Below are 21,925 nucleotides of genomic sequence, written 5' to 3'. Positions count from 1 at the left end.
GGTTGCATTGCTCCTGTAGTGATCCTTTCCCAAGTTAATATGCTCCTTTTCTAACTTGGCTGCACCGTACTGAAGACGACCAATAGTCAGAAATACGTATATACGGTTGCCTTCCATCGATATACCATTTTTGGTTTTCTGTTTTGCGAGACATGCCATTACTTTCTATACTACCTAAACAAATTATTTATTAAAGATATAGGTCAAAGCTAGAGAATGTAGCGCAGACAAAAGATAGGGATAACAAATGGAGATAAAGATGTCAGAGTTCTCTGACATCTCTAGTTACTCAAGGTTATATGTTATACTTATGTAACTTTTAACAATTTAATACAGCAATGCTAGTAGTATAAGCGCTAAAAAATGTATGCTAATTTATTCTTTTTTTATAGATATCCTCAGCCGAAAGAATCGACCCACAAAATTCGAGGCAAAAGCGATATGATAGAAATGATCTTCGGTCCCGTCGATCAAGAACTCCTTGTGGTTAAGAGCTTCTATTTCTTCTTTTACTCCGCTTTCGGATCACTATTTCCTCTAATGGGCGTTTACTTCAAGCAGATGGGAATGAATGCTAGCCAGAGTGGTTTCTTGATAGGCTCTAGGCCTTTCGTCGAATTTCTTTCTGCTCCGTTTTGGGGAAGCCTAGCTGATCGGTAAGTAAAAATTGCATTATGCCATTCAATTTAAAAAATGTACAAAAATAAGAAAGTTGTTCCAACATTTAGCGTACACAACATTTAAGTCATCAGTTTGAGTCTGCAAGCCAATAATATCACTTATATTAATATTTGTCAAATGTGTTCGTAAAAATGTGGACTTTTAATAAAAAAGATCAAAGAATATTGAAAATATTATAGACAGACAAACGTTACCAACCAGCAAAGGATAAGAGAAAGATATAGAAAATTTAGTAACTACAGATTTTTATAAATCAACAACAGTTAGATTGTGCAATATTCAACACTGCTTTCCAAAACGTTTAAAGCGCATTGCGATGTTGAGTAGGTACTGTAATTACATTAAATATGCTTGCGAGTATGTTACAAAAGGAAATGATATGGCTGTATTTGGTATTGTACCTTTAAATCATAATAATGAAGTTTCACAATATTAGATAGGAAGATATATCAGCAGCAATAAGGCGGTTTTGAAAATATTTTCATTTCCTATACATGAACAATGAACATCATCCCACAGTAGTCTCTTTGGCTATTCATCTAAGAATGGACAACGAGTTTATTTGCGCACCTGCATCAACGCTGACAACCTTCTTCGATACATGCGCAAGCGATCCATTTGTAAGAAGATTGCTTTATGCTAAAATGCCAAAGTATATTACATGGAATGCATCATCCAAAAAGTACTAACGTATGAAACAAGGACACCCTCTACCTCGATATGTAAATATATTCAACCGATGCATTGGAGCGCATTTTTACAGTTCTCCTAAGTAATGACGAATATTTTTACTTGCGTTTGTTATTAGTTAATGTTCGTGGACTAACTTCATTCACATCTGTGCGAACAATTGATGGTGAATTGTGCGCGACTTATCAAGAAGCCTGTCAATGTTCACATTTACTAGAGGATGAGAGAAAGGAGAATATTCATTGGGACCACACATTTGCTGATGCTGTTAGGTCATCTACATTAAAAGTTATCTTATTTTTTTTTAATAATCATTTCAACATGCTTTCCATAAAACCCACAGAATTTGTGAGACAAATGACAAATATAAGACAATATGGTCGAAGTATGACCGAAGATATATGCATCGAGTACGTACAATAACGACAAATCTCGAACTTGAAATTTATTGAGAATTACGATGAGGTGTTGATATCTTTGGAAGATTTATGCGTGATGATGTCTGGCAAGATGTTGCATGTATTAGAAATGCCTGCGCCCAACTGCCTCATGCACGATGCATTCAGTCGTGAATTTAAAGCAAAACAGCAATACAATAGAAATGCTTTGAGTCAATACGTACAAAGTAAAATCCCACTTTTAAATCAACGATAAAAAATAGCTTACGATACAATAATTAATGCAGTAAATGTTAGTAATGGAAGATTTTTTTCTTGGTGGACCCAGAACTTATTCGGATGTGCGATGATTCTACTGGCGGGACTTTCGCCAAATGCCACCAATCATTGATAGATTAAGACCTGCTGATTAAATAAATACGTGTTTAAAGACATCCAGTTTATGCAAATATGTGAAAAGTCTCCAGTTGACAACTAATATGCGACTAATGTGTAACGAATAGACTACCAAAGAGAATTGAAATACTATTATAAAATAATACCTCAATCAACCATGGGATCTTATTGTCTATGCCTCGCCTAGCTCAGTCTCTCAAGTGTGAATCCATCTTGTCTTAAACTTTGAATTAAACAATGAACATGTAGCTGGTAACAAATAAAACAATGATATAACTAATCATATTTACTTAACATAAAAAATAATATTTAAGTAGCAAAAACAACCCTGCCTAATGCTTTACATTAAATAAATTTGTAACTGATACTTATGGCATCGATGGGCTGCTTGCTTCTAAATATATGTGGCCTCCATATTATGTGGTTAAGTCCTCCAGAGCATGTGGGTAGGTCCTACTGACAGCTGCAGTCATTCCATAAATATATTATACAAAGTTCCAGAAATATCTCATAAGACCAAGAGATTTCTGCAGACCATAAAATGAAGCTTATAATAATTCCTACCTTCTTTTATAAATTTCAAAATTACAGACAAAAATGGATATCCCAAGGTGATTGACAGAAAGTAGGAAGGGACTACAATGAAGTTTAGCACATATGAGATAGGACGTATGACTATGATGGAATTAGCTCTTTTGTCAACATAGAACAGAATATTTAGTCTACTGGACAGAAAAAGAGAGGGGAAAGAAAGAGAGAGGGCGAATATTCATTCTACGGGACAGAAAGAGAGAGACGGCGCCAATTACTTTTTAAAGAAAAAAAAGTAAAATGTGTAACGAATAGACTACCAAAGAGAATTGAAATACTATTATAAAATAATACCTCAATCAACAATGGCCTATGGCTTTTTATGAGATTTTGGCCTAGGCTTCTCCTAGCTCAGTCTCACAAGTGTGAATCCTTGTCTTATAACTATGAATTAAACACTATTTAATTACATTAAATAAATTTGTAACTGATACTTATGGCATCGATGGGCTGCTTGCTTCTATACACACACACACACACATATATATATATATATATATATATATATATATATATATATATATATATATACATATATAAATATATATGTGGTCTCCAGAGCATGTGGTTAGGTCCTCCAGAGCATGTGGGTAGGCCCTACTGACAGCTGCAGTTATTCATCAAACATCAAAGAGAGTTAACTTCCTTGTCTATTATTTTACTAAAATTACAATTAAACAAATAGCAGATGGCAAGGATAAAATGAAATAGAATTACTATTTTAAACTTAGTTAAATTTTGTGAGATTCCTACATACATAAATTTGAAAACATGGCTTTGAAAGAAGTAAACTTATGAATATTGAAAATGCTGTCAGAATTATAGAATATAGATTACAATAAAAGTACTCACCCAAGAGATTGCTGCAGACCATACAATGAAGCTTATAATAATTCCTACCTTCTTTTATAAATTTCAATTACAGACAAAAAAGGGATATTCCACCACGAAAGGTAATTGACATTTATAAAAGAAGGTAGGAAGGAATCATTAAAAGCTTCATTTTATGGTCTGCAGAAATCTCTTGGGGTGAGTACTTTCATTGTAATCTATATTCTATAATTCTGACAGCATTTTCAATATTCATAACCTTACTTCTTTCAAAGCCACGTTTTCAATTTTATGTACGTAGGAATCTTACAAAATTTAACTAATTTTGGTAAAATAATTGGCAAGGAAGTTAACCCGCTTTGATGTTTCCCTAATACAGGCTGTTTAATATTCTAGTTTATGGGATATTTCTGCTGTCAGTAGGGCCTACCCACATGCTCTGGAGGACCTAACCACATGCTCTGGAGAACATAACTACATAATCTGGAGGCCACATATATTTAGAAGCAAACAGCCCATCGATGCCAAGTATCAGTTAAAAATTAATTTAATGCAAAGCATTAGGCAGGGTTGTTTTTGCTACTTAAATATTATATTTTCTGTTAAATAAATATGATTAGTTATATCATTGTTTTATTTGTTACCAGCTACCTGTTCATTGTTTAATTCAAAGTTTAAGACAAGATGGATTCACACTTGACAGACTGAGCTAGGCGAGGCTAAGACGATAAGATCCCATGGTTGATTGAGGTATTATTTTATAATAGTAATTCAATTCTCTTTGGTAGTCATATTGTTACAATGCATTATTAGAAACCTCTACTGGGCTCATTTCTTTCCACAAAATATTTGTCAATTTACAATGTCAAAGGTGGAATTAATATCAAAAGTGTTTTTGGCTGAGCAAACGAGCCATTTCAGTTGCATAAAATTAGAATGTAGATGAATTAAATATAAACATTTAGGATCAATTTAATGGACAACTGCATTCATTTAAGTTAACACACAATTTATAGCTCAAGGTTCAGTTTATGATAATTATGTTACGCAATCTGAATCAGCCAAAATTGTGCAACGGAACAAGACTCAATGTGAAAAAAAAAACATAAAAAATGTTATTGAAGCTACTATAATCATAGAAAAGGTTACTGGCGAGAGTACCACTAATGCCAATAACTGAAAGTCCTTTTCAATTCAAACGTCTCCAGTTTCCAGTGCGGCTTAATTCGCAATGACTTATTATGTATTTAATAAAGCACAGACTAACAAAACATAACTATTTATTTACTTATGAAACTTATATAACTTACTTATATATTTACATATAATTCAATTAATCATAGCAGCGTAGACATTCGGATCTGCTCATCGAAATGACATAACCTCATCTAATTTTTCCGATGTGTCTACTGTTGTACTGTTCCGATGCAGGATTAATAAATAACATGACTATTAATAAATCGCAAGGTCAATCATTAGAAGTTTGTGGAATAAATCTTGAACTTCCATGCTTTTCGCATGGACAGTTATATCTTCCGTGCTTGAGAGTCGACAAACCATCAGCACTATTTGTTTTCTCTCTAAAAACGAAAAATGTTGTACATACAATGCATTAAATTAATTGGTTCCAGAGATTTAACCTTTTTTAAGCTTTTCGCTTCTTCAAGGAAAGGGTACTCCTTTTTTTTCGGAGTAATGGAGGTATAATAAAACGTGATGAATGATGTTATGTGTGAAGAAGTAGTGGACTAATAAGGAGTTGGGGTTCAGAAGGTGGCGTGTTTGTGTGGACGATGTGTTAAGAAGCGCACAAGAGGAATTTAGGTGATTTGTGCCAAACATGTCGAAGGAGGTACTCCAGGGGTTACCAGCCATATAATAGGAATGGCACTTAATCAGCATTTTTGGCGTGCAGTAGTTAGCTGCGATATTTGATGGGGGTTGATTCTAAGATTTCAAAATATTCATCAGGGAGTTTATGTCCAGTGTTGTGGAGAAGTTTAGCTGGACGGAACGGAACTTTTCTTTGAGGAAGCCTGGTGAGTAATTGCAAGGTGTCTTTAATATTTGCTTTGCTCGGTTATTCGAGCATGTGATGGTTCGAAGGACATACCTCCTGCTGAGGGATAGGATCCTATCCTTAATAGGTGTTCTGTTTGCCAGTGTGTGTATATGTGCTGATGGGTATAGCCTGCTCCGCCTCATGCGGAATCTGAGGATTTTTCTTTCGGTAGCCATGATGGCATTGATGTTGTAGGTCTTAAGAGAGGCGTAGATGCATGCCTTGTATTGAAAGTTTTATAGGTGTGCAATAAAGGTTTAGATGACGTCTTGCCCAATTTGCCGGCCAGTACGGCCAGGAGTTTAAACCTCCTTCTCACCCTGTCAAGGGTATCTTGAATGTCGGTTTTCCAGTTGAGAGTCCTTGTAACTCCCATATAGGAAACCGAGTTTCTGAGAATAAGGTAATTTCCTAACAGTTCTAACAGAGCTATTCGGCCACGGACATCGCGACAATTTGAAGATTTAAATAAAATTAGTTGTGTTTTGGAGGGATTTATGGTCACCCTCCATTTATTACACCACATAATGACTCTGTCTAGATAGTTTTGCGCTCTTTCGAATACAGACAATTGTCCACGCTCTCTGTGTGATCCCGACGTGAGGAGAGCAGTGTCATCAGCATACAGTAGAAAGGTCTCCGATCTATGATGTGGGCGGGGGATGTCATGTCACTATTGTAGACTGTGTATAATATTGGAGCAAGAATTGAGCCCTGGGGCACTCCAGCTTGTGGAGTGAAGGGTGTGGATAAGATATCGCTTACTTTGATCCTGATCGTCCGATGAGAGATATATTATTAGTTTAACGAAAGGTGCAAACAATCCAGCAAGGTGGAGTTTTTCAACCAGGCCTGTATGCCAGACCTGATCGAATGCCTTCTGGACATCGAGGAATATGCCTATGACGTGGTTCTTTTCGTTAAGTGATTGTGAAATGAAAGTTGTTGCTTTAACCAATGCATTTTGCGTGGAGTATTCAGCCCTGAATCCGAATTGGTAGTCTGGAATGCCAAGGCAATAACGCGTTTGAAATGTGGACCTTTAGAAGATTGTTAAGGATTCCATGGGTAGATAGAATCACGAATACAGAAGTGTTAAGGAGAATAGGCAGAGAGAGGGAAATGGAAAATACAATAAAAGAAAGGAAATTGCAATATCTCGGACATGTGATGAGAGGCGAAAGATACAACATCTTGAGACTCATAATTCAAGGAAAAGTAGTGGGTAGGAGGAGCGTAGGAAGAAGACGCGTTTCCTGGTTGAAGAACCTGAGAGAGTGGTTTGGTTGCAGCTCAAGGCAATTGTTTAGAGTAGCTGCCTCGAAGGTCAGAATAGCCATGATGATTACCAACCTTCGTCGTGGAGATGGCACTTAAAGAAGAATGGCAAGGTGAGCGTCTAGGAATTCTACGAGTTTGTCCATAAGGATCCTCTCGTAGACTTTATCTGAGGGTGCTCAATAAAGAAATAATTAAATTAATTATTAAAATCTTAGACTTTAGACAGTATTGACGGCAAATAAAAAATGCCGGTACCAAGTTTGCCAGGTCAGCTAGTAATATATAAAAAATTATTGGTTTTATCTCAAATAATGTAAAATATCAAAAATATAGTTAAAGAAACCCAAGTAAACAAATAACAGAATCAATAATATTAGAAAACCCAAAAGTCGAAATATTAGATAGAATATTAGATTAAATAGTTAAAAGATATTTAAATAACACCTTATTATTTAAGGTGGCAAAAAGGCAAAATCCTGCTGTTAGCATCGCTCGCTTCGTGGATCGTCTTTACAGTTCCTTTAGGTTCAATCCAACCTCCAGCAACGTCTTGTATGGTTATAAAAAATAATACCGCATTATTGACTACTCCTGAGGTTAATGTAGGAAGAGTCGTGATAACGAAAAGATCCATCAAAATGGAAACGCTTGCTGAATTTCCACGTAACCTTGAACAGGAACCTAAAAGGTAAGTTTCATCCGATTTAATTTTATACTTAAGGTAGTAAAGTTAGCTGTAAAAATTATTATTTACTTATAACAATGATAGTTTTGGTAGCAATTTTCCAAAGAAAATGACAAATTATTTAAAAAATCGTTAATATGGTTGAATTAGAATACTGATTGGGTTTTTAAATAAGAGCAAAACGAAAGAGAAAATTATTTTTATAGCATGATAATTGATTATTTAAGTGATAGATTTGACCGTTACTTGTTGAAAATTCATTTTATCTAACAATAAAACATTGAAAACTGTTGTTTTCACACAAAATTTTTGTAATATCTTATCACTACAGCTGTTTCGGCAGAGTGCCTTTCTCAAGTGATCTATTTTGGTATGTGTTTACACTATATAGTCTTTAACTGAATAAATTAAGGAAGGGGGAACTGTTTGTGACAAGTTGGTCATTCAGAATTATGTCTGTATTTTTCAGTTTGTTGATTTCCATAGATTCTAATAAAGATAGCTTAAGGCCCTTATTTTGAATATGATGAATTTAAAATTCATCATTAAAAGAATGATTACGGTCCAGAAGGTGAAGTGCGTACATAAAGTCTGTTTTTCTATTAATGAAAGCCCTTTTGTGTTCTACTATACGTTTGATAAAAGTTCTACCAGTTTGACCGATGTAAGTTTTTGAACAGTCGCCACATTTAAGTTGATATACACCGCTGTGTAAATGCTTTTTTTTTCTCTCTTGTTGTTCTTAATATATTTGCCTAAGTTGTTGTTTGTTCTAAAAGCTGGTGTTATTCCTACACAGTGGTGTTCCACACCTAAATATTAAAGTTTTTTTATTATTACGTTGAGGCAAGTTGTGTTTAAATCCTTTCTCTAAAAGTTCTATCTCACTATTACTGAATTTAGTATCTGTTAAATTTATAAAACTATTGAAAAAATTATGATTCGAAAAACTTTTTGTATACTGAACATTGGGTTTTATACTATTGCAAATTAGATTATTTAGTTTGTATTGGTAGAGATACGTAGACGATATACTGGTATGTTTTACAGGAACTAAGAGACAACAACTTGACCAATTCTTATCGTATATTAATTCACTTCATAGTCATATTGAATTCACAATAGAAACAGAACATAATCAATTTATAAATGTTCTGGATTTAAAAATTATCACACTTAAAAACAAATATTAGTTCTCCATATTTCATAAACCTACCCATAATGACACGACTATACATAATTCATCATCCCATCCTACATAACATAAATTGTTGCCTACCATAGCATATTGCATAGATTAATAGAAATTCCCGTGTCAAAAAATAACTTCAAGATAGAACTGAATATCATTAAGAAAATAGCAGTAAACAATGGGTACAACGAACACACAATAAATAAAATTTTAAATGAAAAACTACATAAGAAAGCTCTGAAATTAGTATTTCCACCACAGAGAAAAAATCCAGTACCTTCTTCTCGATTACATATACAGGCAAGATATCAACAAAAATAGCCCAAACACATAAAAAAGAAAGGAATAACACCAGATTTTAGAACAAACAACAACTTATGCAAATATATTAAGAACAACAAGAGCCTAAAGAAAAAGCAATTACACAGCAGTGTCTACAAACTTAAATGTGGCGACTGCCCAAAAACTTACATCGGTTAAACTGGCAAAACTTTTATCAAACGCATAGCAGAACATAAAAGGGCTTTTAATAATAGAAAAACAGACTCTACTAACGCACTTGACTTTCTAGATCATAATCATTCTTTTAATGACGAATTTCAAATTCTTCATATTCAAATAAAGGCCTTAAGCTATCATAATGACGGTATTAGATTTTTGTTTCGATACAGGGCAGCGACGAGCCGCTTATAGGTACGTATTTCGACCTCTTTAGGTCTCCTCAGAATAGTATAGCCACTGCTGTGAACCAAAACAAAAATCTTTCCCGTCCTAGACAATAGTTATCAAAACAACTATATACGGACGTAACTACGCCATCTAAAAACAAAAAGAGAAATCAAACAATTTCTACCTTTTGAAACCGAATTCAAATTTTTACCACTGTGCTTTCTAAAACTTGCAAAGTAAACAGCTTGATAAATTACTCGGCAAGGGAATCTAAAATTGTATTCCACATAACGTTCATCATGCTCAAAATTCGTAGTTAATTCAGTTTCTGGTACAGTAATAAAACATAATGACGGTATTAGATTTTTGTTTCGGTACAGGGCAGAGACAAGCCGCTTATACGTATTTCGACCTCTTTAGGTCTCCTCAGTTTAGTTAACCTTGTAAGATATATCTCGACCCCCTGAAAAACCCTCAAACGCGCGAACACATATCACAGCAGATAAGTAGTAAAATACACAGAATATCAAATATACCAAACGAAAACAGAACCATTAACGAATGCTGGTATGATATTCAAAACTCGATTTTAGAGAACGTACAAGAGTCTTTGAAAACACCTACCATGTTGGCAAAAAATGAGTGGATGACACAACCGTGAAGTCAATAAACGCATAAAAAGAAAAATTAAGCAAGTCAAAAAGAATCCTGGCTTGAGAATAGAGACCTCCAAAAAAAGCATGACAGTTTCAACCTCCACAAGAAAATTAAATATACTGCCGGAATTAGAAAACAGAAAAATGCTCACATACTTAAAAGCGCGGACGGAAAAATTTGTGATCACGAACAACAGTGCAAAGAATGGGAGATATACATCACTGACCTTTTTGACGATGCTATAACATTACCAAAGAAAAGCAGGCCCACCAAATGCAGCGATTTTAGACTAATCAGTTTGATGAGTCACACACTGAAGATACTCTTACGAATTATACAAAACCGAGTATTCCTTCTATGCGAAAGTAGGATGGGTAATAAGCAATTTGGATTTAGAAACGGTCTAGGAACTAGAGAGGCACTATTCTGTATGCGCGTTCTATTACAAAAAAGTTGTGAATTCCGAAAGAATGTTTATGTTTGTTTCATCGACTTCGAGAAGGCGTTCGACAGAGTACAACACGATACACTTTTCTTCTTACATCTTAAATAAAAGAAAACTGATTGTACATCTCAATATGTTCATTGTTACTAGTACCACTAGTATTTAATAAAACATTTTCTTTTAAATCCTACAAAAGAATACTTAACATTTTCCGCATATGTATTGTTTTAAAGGTAAATTACTTATTTTTAGCCACTCCAGGAAACCTCGAGATATCCAGCCAGTCTCAGTGAATGCAGGTCAGTCTCCCATTAATGTCCAATATGCATCTAACTACCAAGACAAGGAACATGAAAGCTGGGTCCAACCTATCATATCCTCTATTGTTTACCGTACCCAAGATATCCAAAAGGCATTTTTCCTGCTGCTACTACTGGTGATTATTGGTGAATTTTTCAGTGCTCCCGCCGTTACTCTTGCAGATTCAGCTGTTCTTACTTTGTTGGGAGAAGATGCTGATACGTATGGGCATCAAAGAATGTTTGGTAAGAAAAGGTTACATGAAATTCCTCTTTTTGCAATTAATTTATTTAAAAATTTGTGTGTAACTATTAAACTATATATAGCTTAATCTATTTATATTGGCATAGGAATTTTTCGTTCTCTTTTAAGGGTTGTAACGTGAATTAAACCTGGACGGAATGAACGAATTCCCCACGTTGGGCGCCAAATACTTGTAACAAATTAAACCTAGATGAAAAAAAAACGATACCCAAAAGATAGGTATTATTTTGGATAATGCAAAAATTAAACTAAAGGAAAGTTTTGACTTGGAATTTAAGTTAGACGAAGAATTCCAGGTTTACAGACGTTCATTATGCGGATCTCAGGTGTTTAGAGGACACAACGGCGAGCGTTGGGAAGAAGGTCAAATTTTTAACGAGATATTTGATAAAAATAGATGCCTCGAGGAAACACTCTCACAACAAGATTAATGTAAACTTTTCCAAATATTAAAAATAAATTTTAAAATACTCTATTTTATTTTTACTTATTTTGTTTTTAGGTTCCCTTGGATGGGGTCTTGCCATGTTTTTCGTAGGCATAGCACTAGATCACTCAACAGCATTTCCTAACCATCCATGCACTCCCGACAAGAAAGAAAAGAATTACACAATTTGTTTCGCTACATTCTCGGTGCTTATGGGAGCTGCATTAATAAGCGCCACTCAAATAACTTTCAAATACGACGAATCTGGGTCAGAACCAACGATGGAACCAAAAAGTCAATCACCGACCGAAGAAGATCGAATGCAGGCCCAGCTCGCCGAGCAACTGAATTTACCTTCTCTGGTGGATACTCGGGCAGCTGATGCTCCGCCGATTCCAAAAGAACAGAAGGTAACGTTATTTTCCCGTTTATATGGAAGCTTATGGAATCTATATTTTAAAGATGAAAAATTAAAAATTTTTCTTATATTTAATAAGGCTTTACATTCCATTCAAAGTGGTAATCCCTACTGTTTTGTGTTTGGTTTTTCTTTTGTTTAACGTCGACCCGTATAAATTTTAAATGCCAAAATGCAAATTCATCCAATACTGCTAATTATGCAATAGTTAGAGGACAACTGAATGTAACAGACTGGTATAAAGCTACATATTATGATTAAGGAAGTTTTAAAACATATTCCAATAAGCGTTGAGCTTAACTTAAAGATAACTCCAAAAGATGCTAAATATAAGACCTACAATTCTGTTATTAATAATTTCTAAACCTTTTAAGGGACTTTTACTTTCTAGATTTTCAAAAAATTGATTTTTGTTTTTTTACGTAAAAACATTCTTTAGTATTCTAGAAATACTGTCCTAAAATTGTATAAAGAAATTCAAAATAGAAACGAAGTTATAGCTCTATTTATAACGGTACGCACCTGAGCTAAAACTCGTTACAACACCACGCGCCCTTGTGCACTGCAACTCGACAATTGCTTTCTTTTCTAAAACTTGTTTTAAGATTTATCGAAAATTATTATTGTTTTGATAATCGGAAAAAAGACCTGGATCTGGTGGTTATTTAAAAGGCGGTCGAAGTAAGGGGACGCACTGAAATAAGCATGATATGAAAAGAATATTCAAAGGTAATTTGCTAACTGCAGAAAAGTCTGTAGTAAGCTGAGTTCTTCTCAGTTCTTCGGCAAAATTGGATAAAAATAAAAATTGGAATAGAAATTGGAGAAATAGTAACGAGTTGGTCGGAAAATGTCGACGAAGCTCGTATTGCTCAAGCCAATAGAAGGAACAGCGAGACATGGAAAGAAGGCAAATCGAATCCCCGTGAAATTAAAAAAAAAATTGTTACAGGGAGCTGAAAAGTGTCTCCCAAATTAAAATTGCGCCTTTTGGAAGACGTCCTCTGTAGTGGTGAAAAACAACTAAAAGTGTAAAAAGAAATTTTTTTGTATACCTTAAATTCTTCTTAAAAATTATGACCATAAATATAATAAACTTTGAAAAATTAAAGGCAAATATCGAGCACAATTTTAATAATCAAATCTTGCCCTTTCGCTTTCTACAGCATTCTCTCTCAACAGAGGAGAATTCTCTCCCCTGTTGCCGACAAGAATGTAGCGTAGAATCTTTTTAAATAATTTTAAACTGTTTGTCCTTGTTCTAGTGTAGTTTTATGTACAATTTATGTTTCAATTTCATATTTATTACATTCTGCGCTTGCTGGATAGCCCAAATTTGACGAAATGCCCCTGATGATGCTGTAGAAAGCGAAAGTACTTGGGCAAGATTTGATTATTAAAATTGTGCTCGATATTTGTCTTTAATTTTTCAAAGTTCATATATTCGAGCATTCAACCCTATATCAATAAATATAATAGATTTTTTTTGTTTATTATTTAAAAATTGTCTTGTTTTCCAATTTAGAAAGTAAAAGTCTCCTTAAGCAAATGCTGAAAAATTTAAGAATTCTATCTGATAGTTTGAAACTAAATGCTAAGATTGTTTCAAAGGAAATGTTTATACTTTTTAACTGTTTATTCTTATAGTTTTTTTAACTAATAGTTTTTCTGAGTCATAATGCAACATAATTGTAATATTAAATAAGAATAGATTAAAAACTAAGAAAATCTCATTTAATAATCTCATATAATATTTAATAATCTATTCTCTAAAATATCACAAAGTATAATCTGACATCATACCATTCATAAAGATTGTACGTTTGCGCTAGATAGGACATGTCGAACGGATGCAGGAGAATAAAATACCAAAGAAAATAGTGAGACAGACACCAGTAGCGAAAAGATCAAAAAGAATACATAAACTTAAATACATGGAACAAGTGAATTAAGATCTGAAAACTCTAAAGATTATCAGCTAAAAACACAAAGCAAGAAATAGACCAGAATGGCGTAAATTGTAGAACAAGATAAGACCCACAAAGAGTTGTGCTTATGATGATGATAATCCAAGTTAATACTACTAACGGTCCCGTCACAATAACAATGAAAACTGTCAGACACCAATAAGCTACTATCCACATAGCAAGGTCTAATGACCCTTAGATTACATATTGAAAATCTTAAATTTTAAAAAAGTTGTGACACGAGGTCGATGTTAGAGGATTTCACTTTAAGGAAGCATACTGATTCTTGCTAAAGGATCAACTTCACAACAGCACAACTTCAGTTGCGAAAACACCTCATATATAGAAATACAACAGGAAAAAAACAGTCAAAAAAGTTTAAATAACTCAAAGGATTTATTAAAGGAAATGGTTCAGTGAATGCTGCTATTAAAAGCAGATATTCAAAATTTGAAGGTGCATTCTATCTGTACAAAAACAGAAGCTCATCTTTAAAACTCTGTCACTTAATATAGAGATTATAGCGTCAGCCCTATATGCATCCTAATGTTAGATGTGGTAAATATATGGCCATTCCGAAAACTTAAATTAAAAGATTCGAAAAAAGAAAAGAAAATTCGTCCTATCTTTTCTAATCAAAGAAAATCAAGAATTTTGCCGACAAATGAGACAATCATGAATTATATGAACGCTTGGAAGACATTGTTACCAAAACGAGAAAACAGAGAATGGTGTTTTTGTTATCACCTACAACTTATGAATCCTCAAAGACTAACCCATCACATTCACTTTTCAATCTGAAGATGGGCAGGTTAAAAAAGATTTGCAACAAGCGGAAATTCCACCTGGTGACCTTCAAGATCGTCAAGGTCTTAGAGATAAGATAAAATCAACTAAGAACCTTATACTCCTTATTATTCCAGCTCCTCGCCCGTTAGCAAGTGGTCACAAGAAAGGAAATTAAAATTCAAACATACTCGCATAGGAGGAAAACTCGAACATGAGGATGAAAAAATTTTAACGATCCTTAGTAGGCCGAAATGGCAGCAAAAAAAGAATCAATAGCTACATGTTATTTTCTTAATCTAATTTGTCTAATAAAACATAAATTAATAATTTTTTGGTTAAATGAACTAAGGTAGATTTGATTGTTTTTAGTATTCTAGTCATTAAAAAGCGGTCGGCTACTCTTTTGTAAATAATTTTAAATAAGATTTTTTAATCATGGTAGTTTCGTTGAAATTAACTTCACGATCTTTATACCACCAATAACTATAAACGGGTATCTTAGTTCAGTTACCCAAAAAATTATCAATTTAAGTTTTATTTTTCAGAAAATAAGAACACTTCTCCTAAAATTGACATGTAACAGAAAATTGAAAACAATTCTAACGACTGGAATATAAAGCAATCGCGTATAGAGAAGCATTACTCAAAAGTTTTGATTTAATGGAACAGCTACTACCGTATACATGTTCTCAGTTGATAAGCGGAACTTTATTTAGTTCAAAGTTTTTACACCTGTCCTATACATATATCTAAAAAACGTTCCCTATCAACCATTGGGAAACACTGTAACAGAATTGAAAACTTCTCCTACCAGTCTGTCTTTTATGAGATACTGAAGATCACCTACTCAATTCAGAGTAAGAATTCGCCATTCTTACTGTTGCCTGCTGTAAGCAGGCAACACAATCTCTCCAGAATTTATAATAAAATTTAGTCAATGCTGCATTTAATGACCGACATCAAAACCTAATCGGAAATGCGGTTCAAGGAAGCTATAGAGGGCTATACAAATCATATACAATGTGAAAGCATCGACAACATTTTACAATATGGGGACGACAAAATTGTAATGTCCAATAGTACGGAGGATTTGTAGATACTAATAAAATATATAATAAAGTTATAAATAAAGGAAGCAAAAAAAGTAAGAACTAAAAAACGATACCAAATGGGAGAAAAGCAACCTAAAATAATCTGCTATGCAGACGACGGAATACTACTCTCTCAGAATGAAGACGATTTACAACGTATGCTGCACCTATTTAATATAACCGCTAAAAAATTTAACGTGTTAATTTCCTCAAAAAAGACAAAATGCATGGTTAGAACAGCACATTTACTAAGATTTAAATTGGAGCTGGAAGGTGAGATAATAGAGCAAGTGATGGAGTTTAAATATCTAGGCATCACATTATCTAGTTACGGACAGCTCGAAACGGAAATGGAAGATCAAGTGAATAGAACAAACAGAGCTGCAGGTTGCCTGAATGAAACAATATGGAGAAATAAAATGTCGGAAAAGAAATGAAAGACTGAATTTACAAAACACGACCTGGCACAGAGAGGACAAAAAGGATGTTAGAAACAGCAGAGATGAAAACAGCAGAGATGAAAAATTGATAGTAAAACCCTACGCGACAGAGCTAGAAGTACAGATATACGACGTAGATGCAACGTGGAGAACATCAAGGACTACTTAAGAAATAGAAGAGTAGAATGAAACGATCATATAAGCCGAATGACATCAAATAGAGTAGTAGAAATATTAAGACAATTGTTCAAAGTGGCGCCCATACGTTATTTTTACTTATTACGTCATTAATACGTCATATGCACTACTGTAACCGGGTGTCTTTGTTTATTTATCCAAAAATTTGAGTTTCAGTGACCTAATTACAGTTATAGGAATGAGATTTTACGAAAGAATAAAGGGGCCACAAAAATAAATAAGATACAAAATAGAAAATTCAGAATTAATATAATAAGTTTATCAAATGGCGCATTTCTGGTATGTTTACTGATTACGTCACTAATACGTCATATGAACTGCTATGAACAGGTGTCTTTGTTCAGTTATCCAAAAATTTTGTAATTTAAGTTCTATGAGTCAGGAAATGGGGTGAAACTTAAGATGCGCACTTTGATTTATAATATCTTATTGGATCATAATTATCATTAACTTGCTGTCTTCTTTTTCAGACGAAAATATTTGCTCAAACTACACGTGAAATACCTGAATGGATGACAGTTATTAAACAATACAAGAATCTCAAATGTGCTTCATTCTTATTCGTCGCGTGGTTTATGGGCTTCGGTATTGGATTAATCTTCACGTTCCTATTCTGGCACTTGCAAGACTACGGCGGATCCCCGACACTATTCGGCGTTGCTTCAGTTATCAACCACATATCAGAAATATTTGCCTACTTCTTCAGCTTTCGACTTATCAGGCAAATGGGCCACGTTAAAGTATTGTGCCTTGGCCTTATTGGTAATACTCTACGATTCTTATACATATCATGGTTGACAAATCCTTGGTGGGTGTTGCCGTTTGAATTCATGCAGGTAAGTATAAAAAATGTTAGTTAACTCTCTGAACAAAAACTTCTGCTGATCCTATTAACAAGTTCCCACATTCTTGAAGTAATTTAATGCCAATAAATAGCTTATTCACAAATGAATATTTTCTCTCGGCAAAATAAAGCACTTTAAGGGTAAAGTTCATAGTTAATTGAAATATCTTCATACATACTAGAAGTATCTTTTTTTAATGTATATTATGGGATAACTAGGATATATCCAATCTTATATGGATAGAATAATTTCCTTCTAAGTATTTTTTCAAGCTCTGATGCTGAAAATCATTATGAAATATATAATTTTTGTTTTGGTCTTAAAGAAACGTAGATTGCTGTATCCTCGTGTATATTCTTTATCCACAAACAATTTTCTTCTACTATCTCTTTTTTATCCTGAAGTATTATAATAAAGCAATATAAATTTCGTTGATTTTTATTTTATTTAAGTTTTGTTTTATATACTAAATGTTGTACAACAATAGAACTAATCTTATTTTTTGTTTTACAAACTCGCATCAGCCTATATGGCTATTAGCGAAAGAAAAAAATATTACCATCCATGAAATATTCACAAATAATCACTTTGGCACCGCACTTTAAGAATAGTTGTTTTAAATTCTCATTCTCGGGATTCCGAATTCACCCATTTCCGCACTGTGTAACGGGCACTCCACTAGAAGGTGTTTTATAATTAGCGGGGTCTCGCAAGCACAACTCTCCGGTTGGGACCTCGTGTTATCAGATATCCATATGTAAGGCTACTATAACCAAGCCGCAGTCGTGTGATGATCACCTGAGAAACACGATTAGTGAAACTATCAGCCCATAATTAAAACGTTTTTATCTCAAGTAATTTCGCCTGTTTTTTGTGCCATCTGCTACTCCATATGTCAACTATTTTACCGTGGAAATATGATTTGGGACCTGTCGCTGGAGTTTTTGAATAGATCTCAATAGTTGCGTCCTCTAAGACTTCTCGTGCATATTTATCTGCCAGATCATTTCTCGTGATTTCAATATGAGATGGCACCCACAGGAAAGAAATGTTTCTGTGATTTAGGGTAGACCTAGGAGAGTTGTGACAGAGGTGAGTTGTGACAAGGACGATTTCTCCCCAACTATTATAGTGAGCGAATTGGAAATAACGCTTGTTCGACAGTCTCCAGACACGCCACTCGGTTTAATACCAGCAGGCGGCGAACGAAGTGCAGTTGTGTAAATTTGACGTCTGTGCCCAAAAACATACGAAAAGTAAGTTTCTCTTCAAAATGTTATTTAAATTTATATAATATTCGAGTATTTGTGCATTGTTGTGTTATTTTTTCTTCAATCTGGACAATCCAGCAGAAAGGACCATAACTCTAAATCTTAACACTGGTGCAGTTGACAATGATGAAGCACGAGCCATTACTCCAGGTACGTCTGCAGATCAGATCATGCCATCTAGCCATTCATCAGTTGTGAACAATAATGCCAATGCACTTGTTGCCTCCACGTCTGCAGCCCATACCACAGTTCTGAACAATAATGCCATTGAACCAATTGCATCTACATCTATAGCCCCTAGTCCACTTACCACTGTTTCTAATGTCTTCTCGCCAGAATCAGTTAGGCCATTGCCAAAAGCTCCACCAAGAAAAAATAGCCGACCAAACCGACGTAAAATCAAATCCTGACTGACACTCCCAAGAAGAACGAAATAGCCGCTATAGAGGCTAATAGGAAGACTAAGAACGTTAAGAAGCGTGTATTTAGCGAAGGAGAAAATAAACCTAAAAAAACCAAGAAGACTCTTAAAAAGAAGAGAACAAGTGTCGATGAAGAAACCGAAAATGATTGTTTTTGCTTGGTTTGCCTTGAAGCTTATGCAGACAGCTGATCGAAAGAGAAGTGGGTTCAATGCCTAGACTGTAAAGGCAGGGCACACGTAGATTATACTGGAGACGAACTGCATTACGTTTGCCATAATTGTGAATCAGATTAAATTTTTAAGACTGATTGTATATAATAATAAAGTGATTTCTCTCAAGCGATGCCATATTTTGTTTCTTTAAAAGATATAATTAGGTAGTTACGAAAATGTTAAAATATTGTTTTAGTTTGTACTAAAGGACGATTAAAGTATGTTTTCCTAAAAAACATGTTGGATTCATTTATTTTAAATCTAACACCTATTTTTAATATCTTAACAGATTCAATACAATGCTGTCACAACCCACCCCTGTACCTGTCACAACTTACCTCGGTGGTAGGAGAGTTGTAACAACGGGAACGGTCTTTGATTTGGTTGATTTTCTCAGAAAACATTACAATTTAAAAAAATTTTGGTAATTATTTTGAAAACGGAAAGAATAGCACTAAATTATTTCATATCAATCGTACCTGTGGAATGTTTCTTGACCGAGATATGGCCCATAAGGTAAAATTTGTCACAACTCTCCTAGGTCTCCCCTATATTGTGCAATTCTTGTTTAATAAGTTTCGCCACAGGATGGGAATAATGTATTTTAGAGATGATTTTTAGAGGAGTTAGTGAGTCTGTAATTATTAGGAATTAATTTCAGGACTTTTTCGTAACATGACATATAGCTTTATATATTGCAAAGAGTTCTCCTGTTAAGATAGTAGGTATTAATCTCCACTAATTTATATTGCATTATTTCATCCTTTGTTACAAAGGCAGATGCCACACAATGTTCCATTTTAGGAATAACTACTGTTCAAAAAAGAAAAATTGAGAAATTAAGGTTTGATTGAATTAAATGACGATTAGCTTCTTTCTTATTTTCTGACAATAGATCCATATTTATACGAGAAGAAGATATTAGCGAAGTAGGTGCAGTTGGCATTTTGCGAGGAGAGATTTCGGAGATTACAAAGTTCCATTTAGTTATGATTAGTCTGCATCTTTCATAAAAGGAAATGTGGGTTTTTGCGTGCTGAATATTCGAGGAGTGAATGTTTTGGTGACATTGTAAGAGGTACCGCTTCGCTGCATATGGTAGTTCACCGAGTTCTGGCTGAAGATTTATGATAAGAATTGTTCTAAATACACGCTAATAGACAATAGATATACTATTGTCTATTAGTATCTAACTTTTGACGTTCTCCTTTGTTGTTTCATTAGGCTGGCCTTGCGAGCTGTACAAGGATGTGTAGAAGTCTTCGACAATATTTGTTATTTTATATTTGTCCTTCTCTTCCTTATTGTTGGCGTCTTTAATTTTGATGATTTTTTGAACTCCCAGTGTGGGTCTTTTAAGCCTCTGTTGTTTTCAATGACTCGCTCTATTAAGTTCTCGTTCCATTTTTGTATATCGTGTTTGAGTTCTTTTCTAATTGTTTTATTAAGTTTTCTGTATTCTAGAGTATAGCGTTTGTTTTGCCCTAGTAGTTGTCTTCTTTCCGTCATTATCTGTTTAGTTTGATTGCTTATTTTGTCTTATTTAGTCCTTGTTTTCTTTGCTACCTGTAGTCCTGCGTCAGGAGAACGTCGAGAGAAAAATAAAAAAACGTGAGATCAGAAGTACTACCAAACATAAAGGGATTCGAAATAGAAAGAGCTTTAAAAGAGCTAAAAAATAATCCTAAAAATATCCTAAAGCTCCAGGACACGACGGTATAATTGCCGAGCTCTGGAAAACAAGCAAGACATTAACAATCCCTGTACTAACAGAGCTATTTAATAGATGTCTCCATAATAGCAAGATCCCTAAAGACTGGAACGAGAGTCTAGTAATACTCTTGCACAAAAAAGGGGACAAATGCGATCTACAGAATTATAGACCTATATCGTTGCTCAGTCAAGTATACAAACTATTTATGAGAATTATTAACAACCGGTTAACCTACAAAATGGACAATTACCAACCGGTTGAACAGGCTGACTTCCGCAAAGGATATAGTACATCAGACCATCTGCTGACAATGAGAACATTGAAAGAGAAGGCAAATGAATACCAACTACCCGTATTTCTTGCCTTCGTCGAGTATGAAAAGGCGTTTGATAGTATCGAGATGTGGGCCATAGAACAAGCTATTAATAATTGTAGAATAGATTCGAGATATAGGCAACTAATACATAATATATATGAAAATGCAACTATGATAGTACAACTAGACGAAAATACAAATCCCATCCCCATTAAGAGAGGAGAGAGACAAGGAGACGTAATATCGCCAAAGCTTTTCAACCTAGCCCTAGAAGACGTCTTCAAAACTACAAATTGGTCAACCTATGGCATTAATGTTAATGGCAACAAGTTAAACCACCTCAGATTCGCTGACGACATAGTGATTATAGCGATCACATTCGAGGAACTGCAAATTATGATGGGGGAACTAGCAGCCAGCTCCCAATACGTCGGCCTAAAAATGAATATGAAAAAAAACAAAAATAATGACAAACACAGATGACCCCAGACGTATAACTATAAATGCCAGTGAGATACTGAACAAATTCAGGAATATATCCACCTAGGCCAAATCCTGAGACTTGACAAAGAGAACCAAAGTGCGGAAATTACTAGAAGAAAACTTAGTTGGATACTTAAGAACCGCAAAATACCCCAATAATTGAGGAGCAAAGTGTTCAACCAATGCA

The 21,925-nt window shown here is 34.4% G+C and overlaps 1 protein-coding gene across 3 annotated transcripts in view; it reads left to right on the top strand.

Moving 5' to 3' along the window:
* jef (major facilitator superfamily domain-containing protein 6 jef) overlaps nucleotides 1-21,925 on the top strand; it is a 63,255-nt gene that overhangs the window by 18,419 nt on the left and 22,911 nt on the right. For all 3 annotated transcript variants that reach the window (XM_072547019.1, XM_072547021.1, XM_072547025.1), the window contains exons 2-6: nucleotides 393-656; nucleotides 7,388-7,618; nucleotides 10,831-11,123; nucleotides 11,645-11,979; nucleotides 16,943-17,308. In XM_072547019.1, the coding sequence (XP_072403120.1) occupies nucleotides 393-656; nucleotides 7,388-7,618; nucleotides 10,831-11,123; nucleotides 11,645-11,979; nucleotides 16,943-17,308 (1,489 nt within the window). The remainder of the gene's footprint in view (nucleotides 1-392; nucleotides 657-7,387; nucleotides 7,619-10,830; nucleotides 11,124-11,644; nucleotides 11,980-16,942; nucleotides 17,309-21,925) is intronic.

The sequence above is a fragment of the Diabrotica undecimpunctata genome, chromosome 1 (genome assembly GCF_040954645.1).
Source record: "Diabrotica undecimpunctata isolate CICGRU chromosome 1, icDiaUnde3, whole genome shotgun sequence".
In the NCBI taxonomy this organism is placed as follows: domain Eukaryota; kingdom Metazoa; phylum Arthropoda; class Insecta; order Coleoptera; family Chrysomelidae; genus Diabrotica; species Diabrotica undecimpunctata.
The sequence above is the reverse complement of the archived record's forward strand: the minus strand, read 5'-3'. Positions and strand labels throughout refer to the sequence as shown.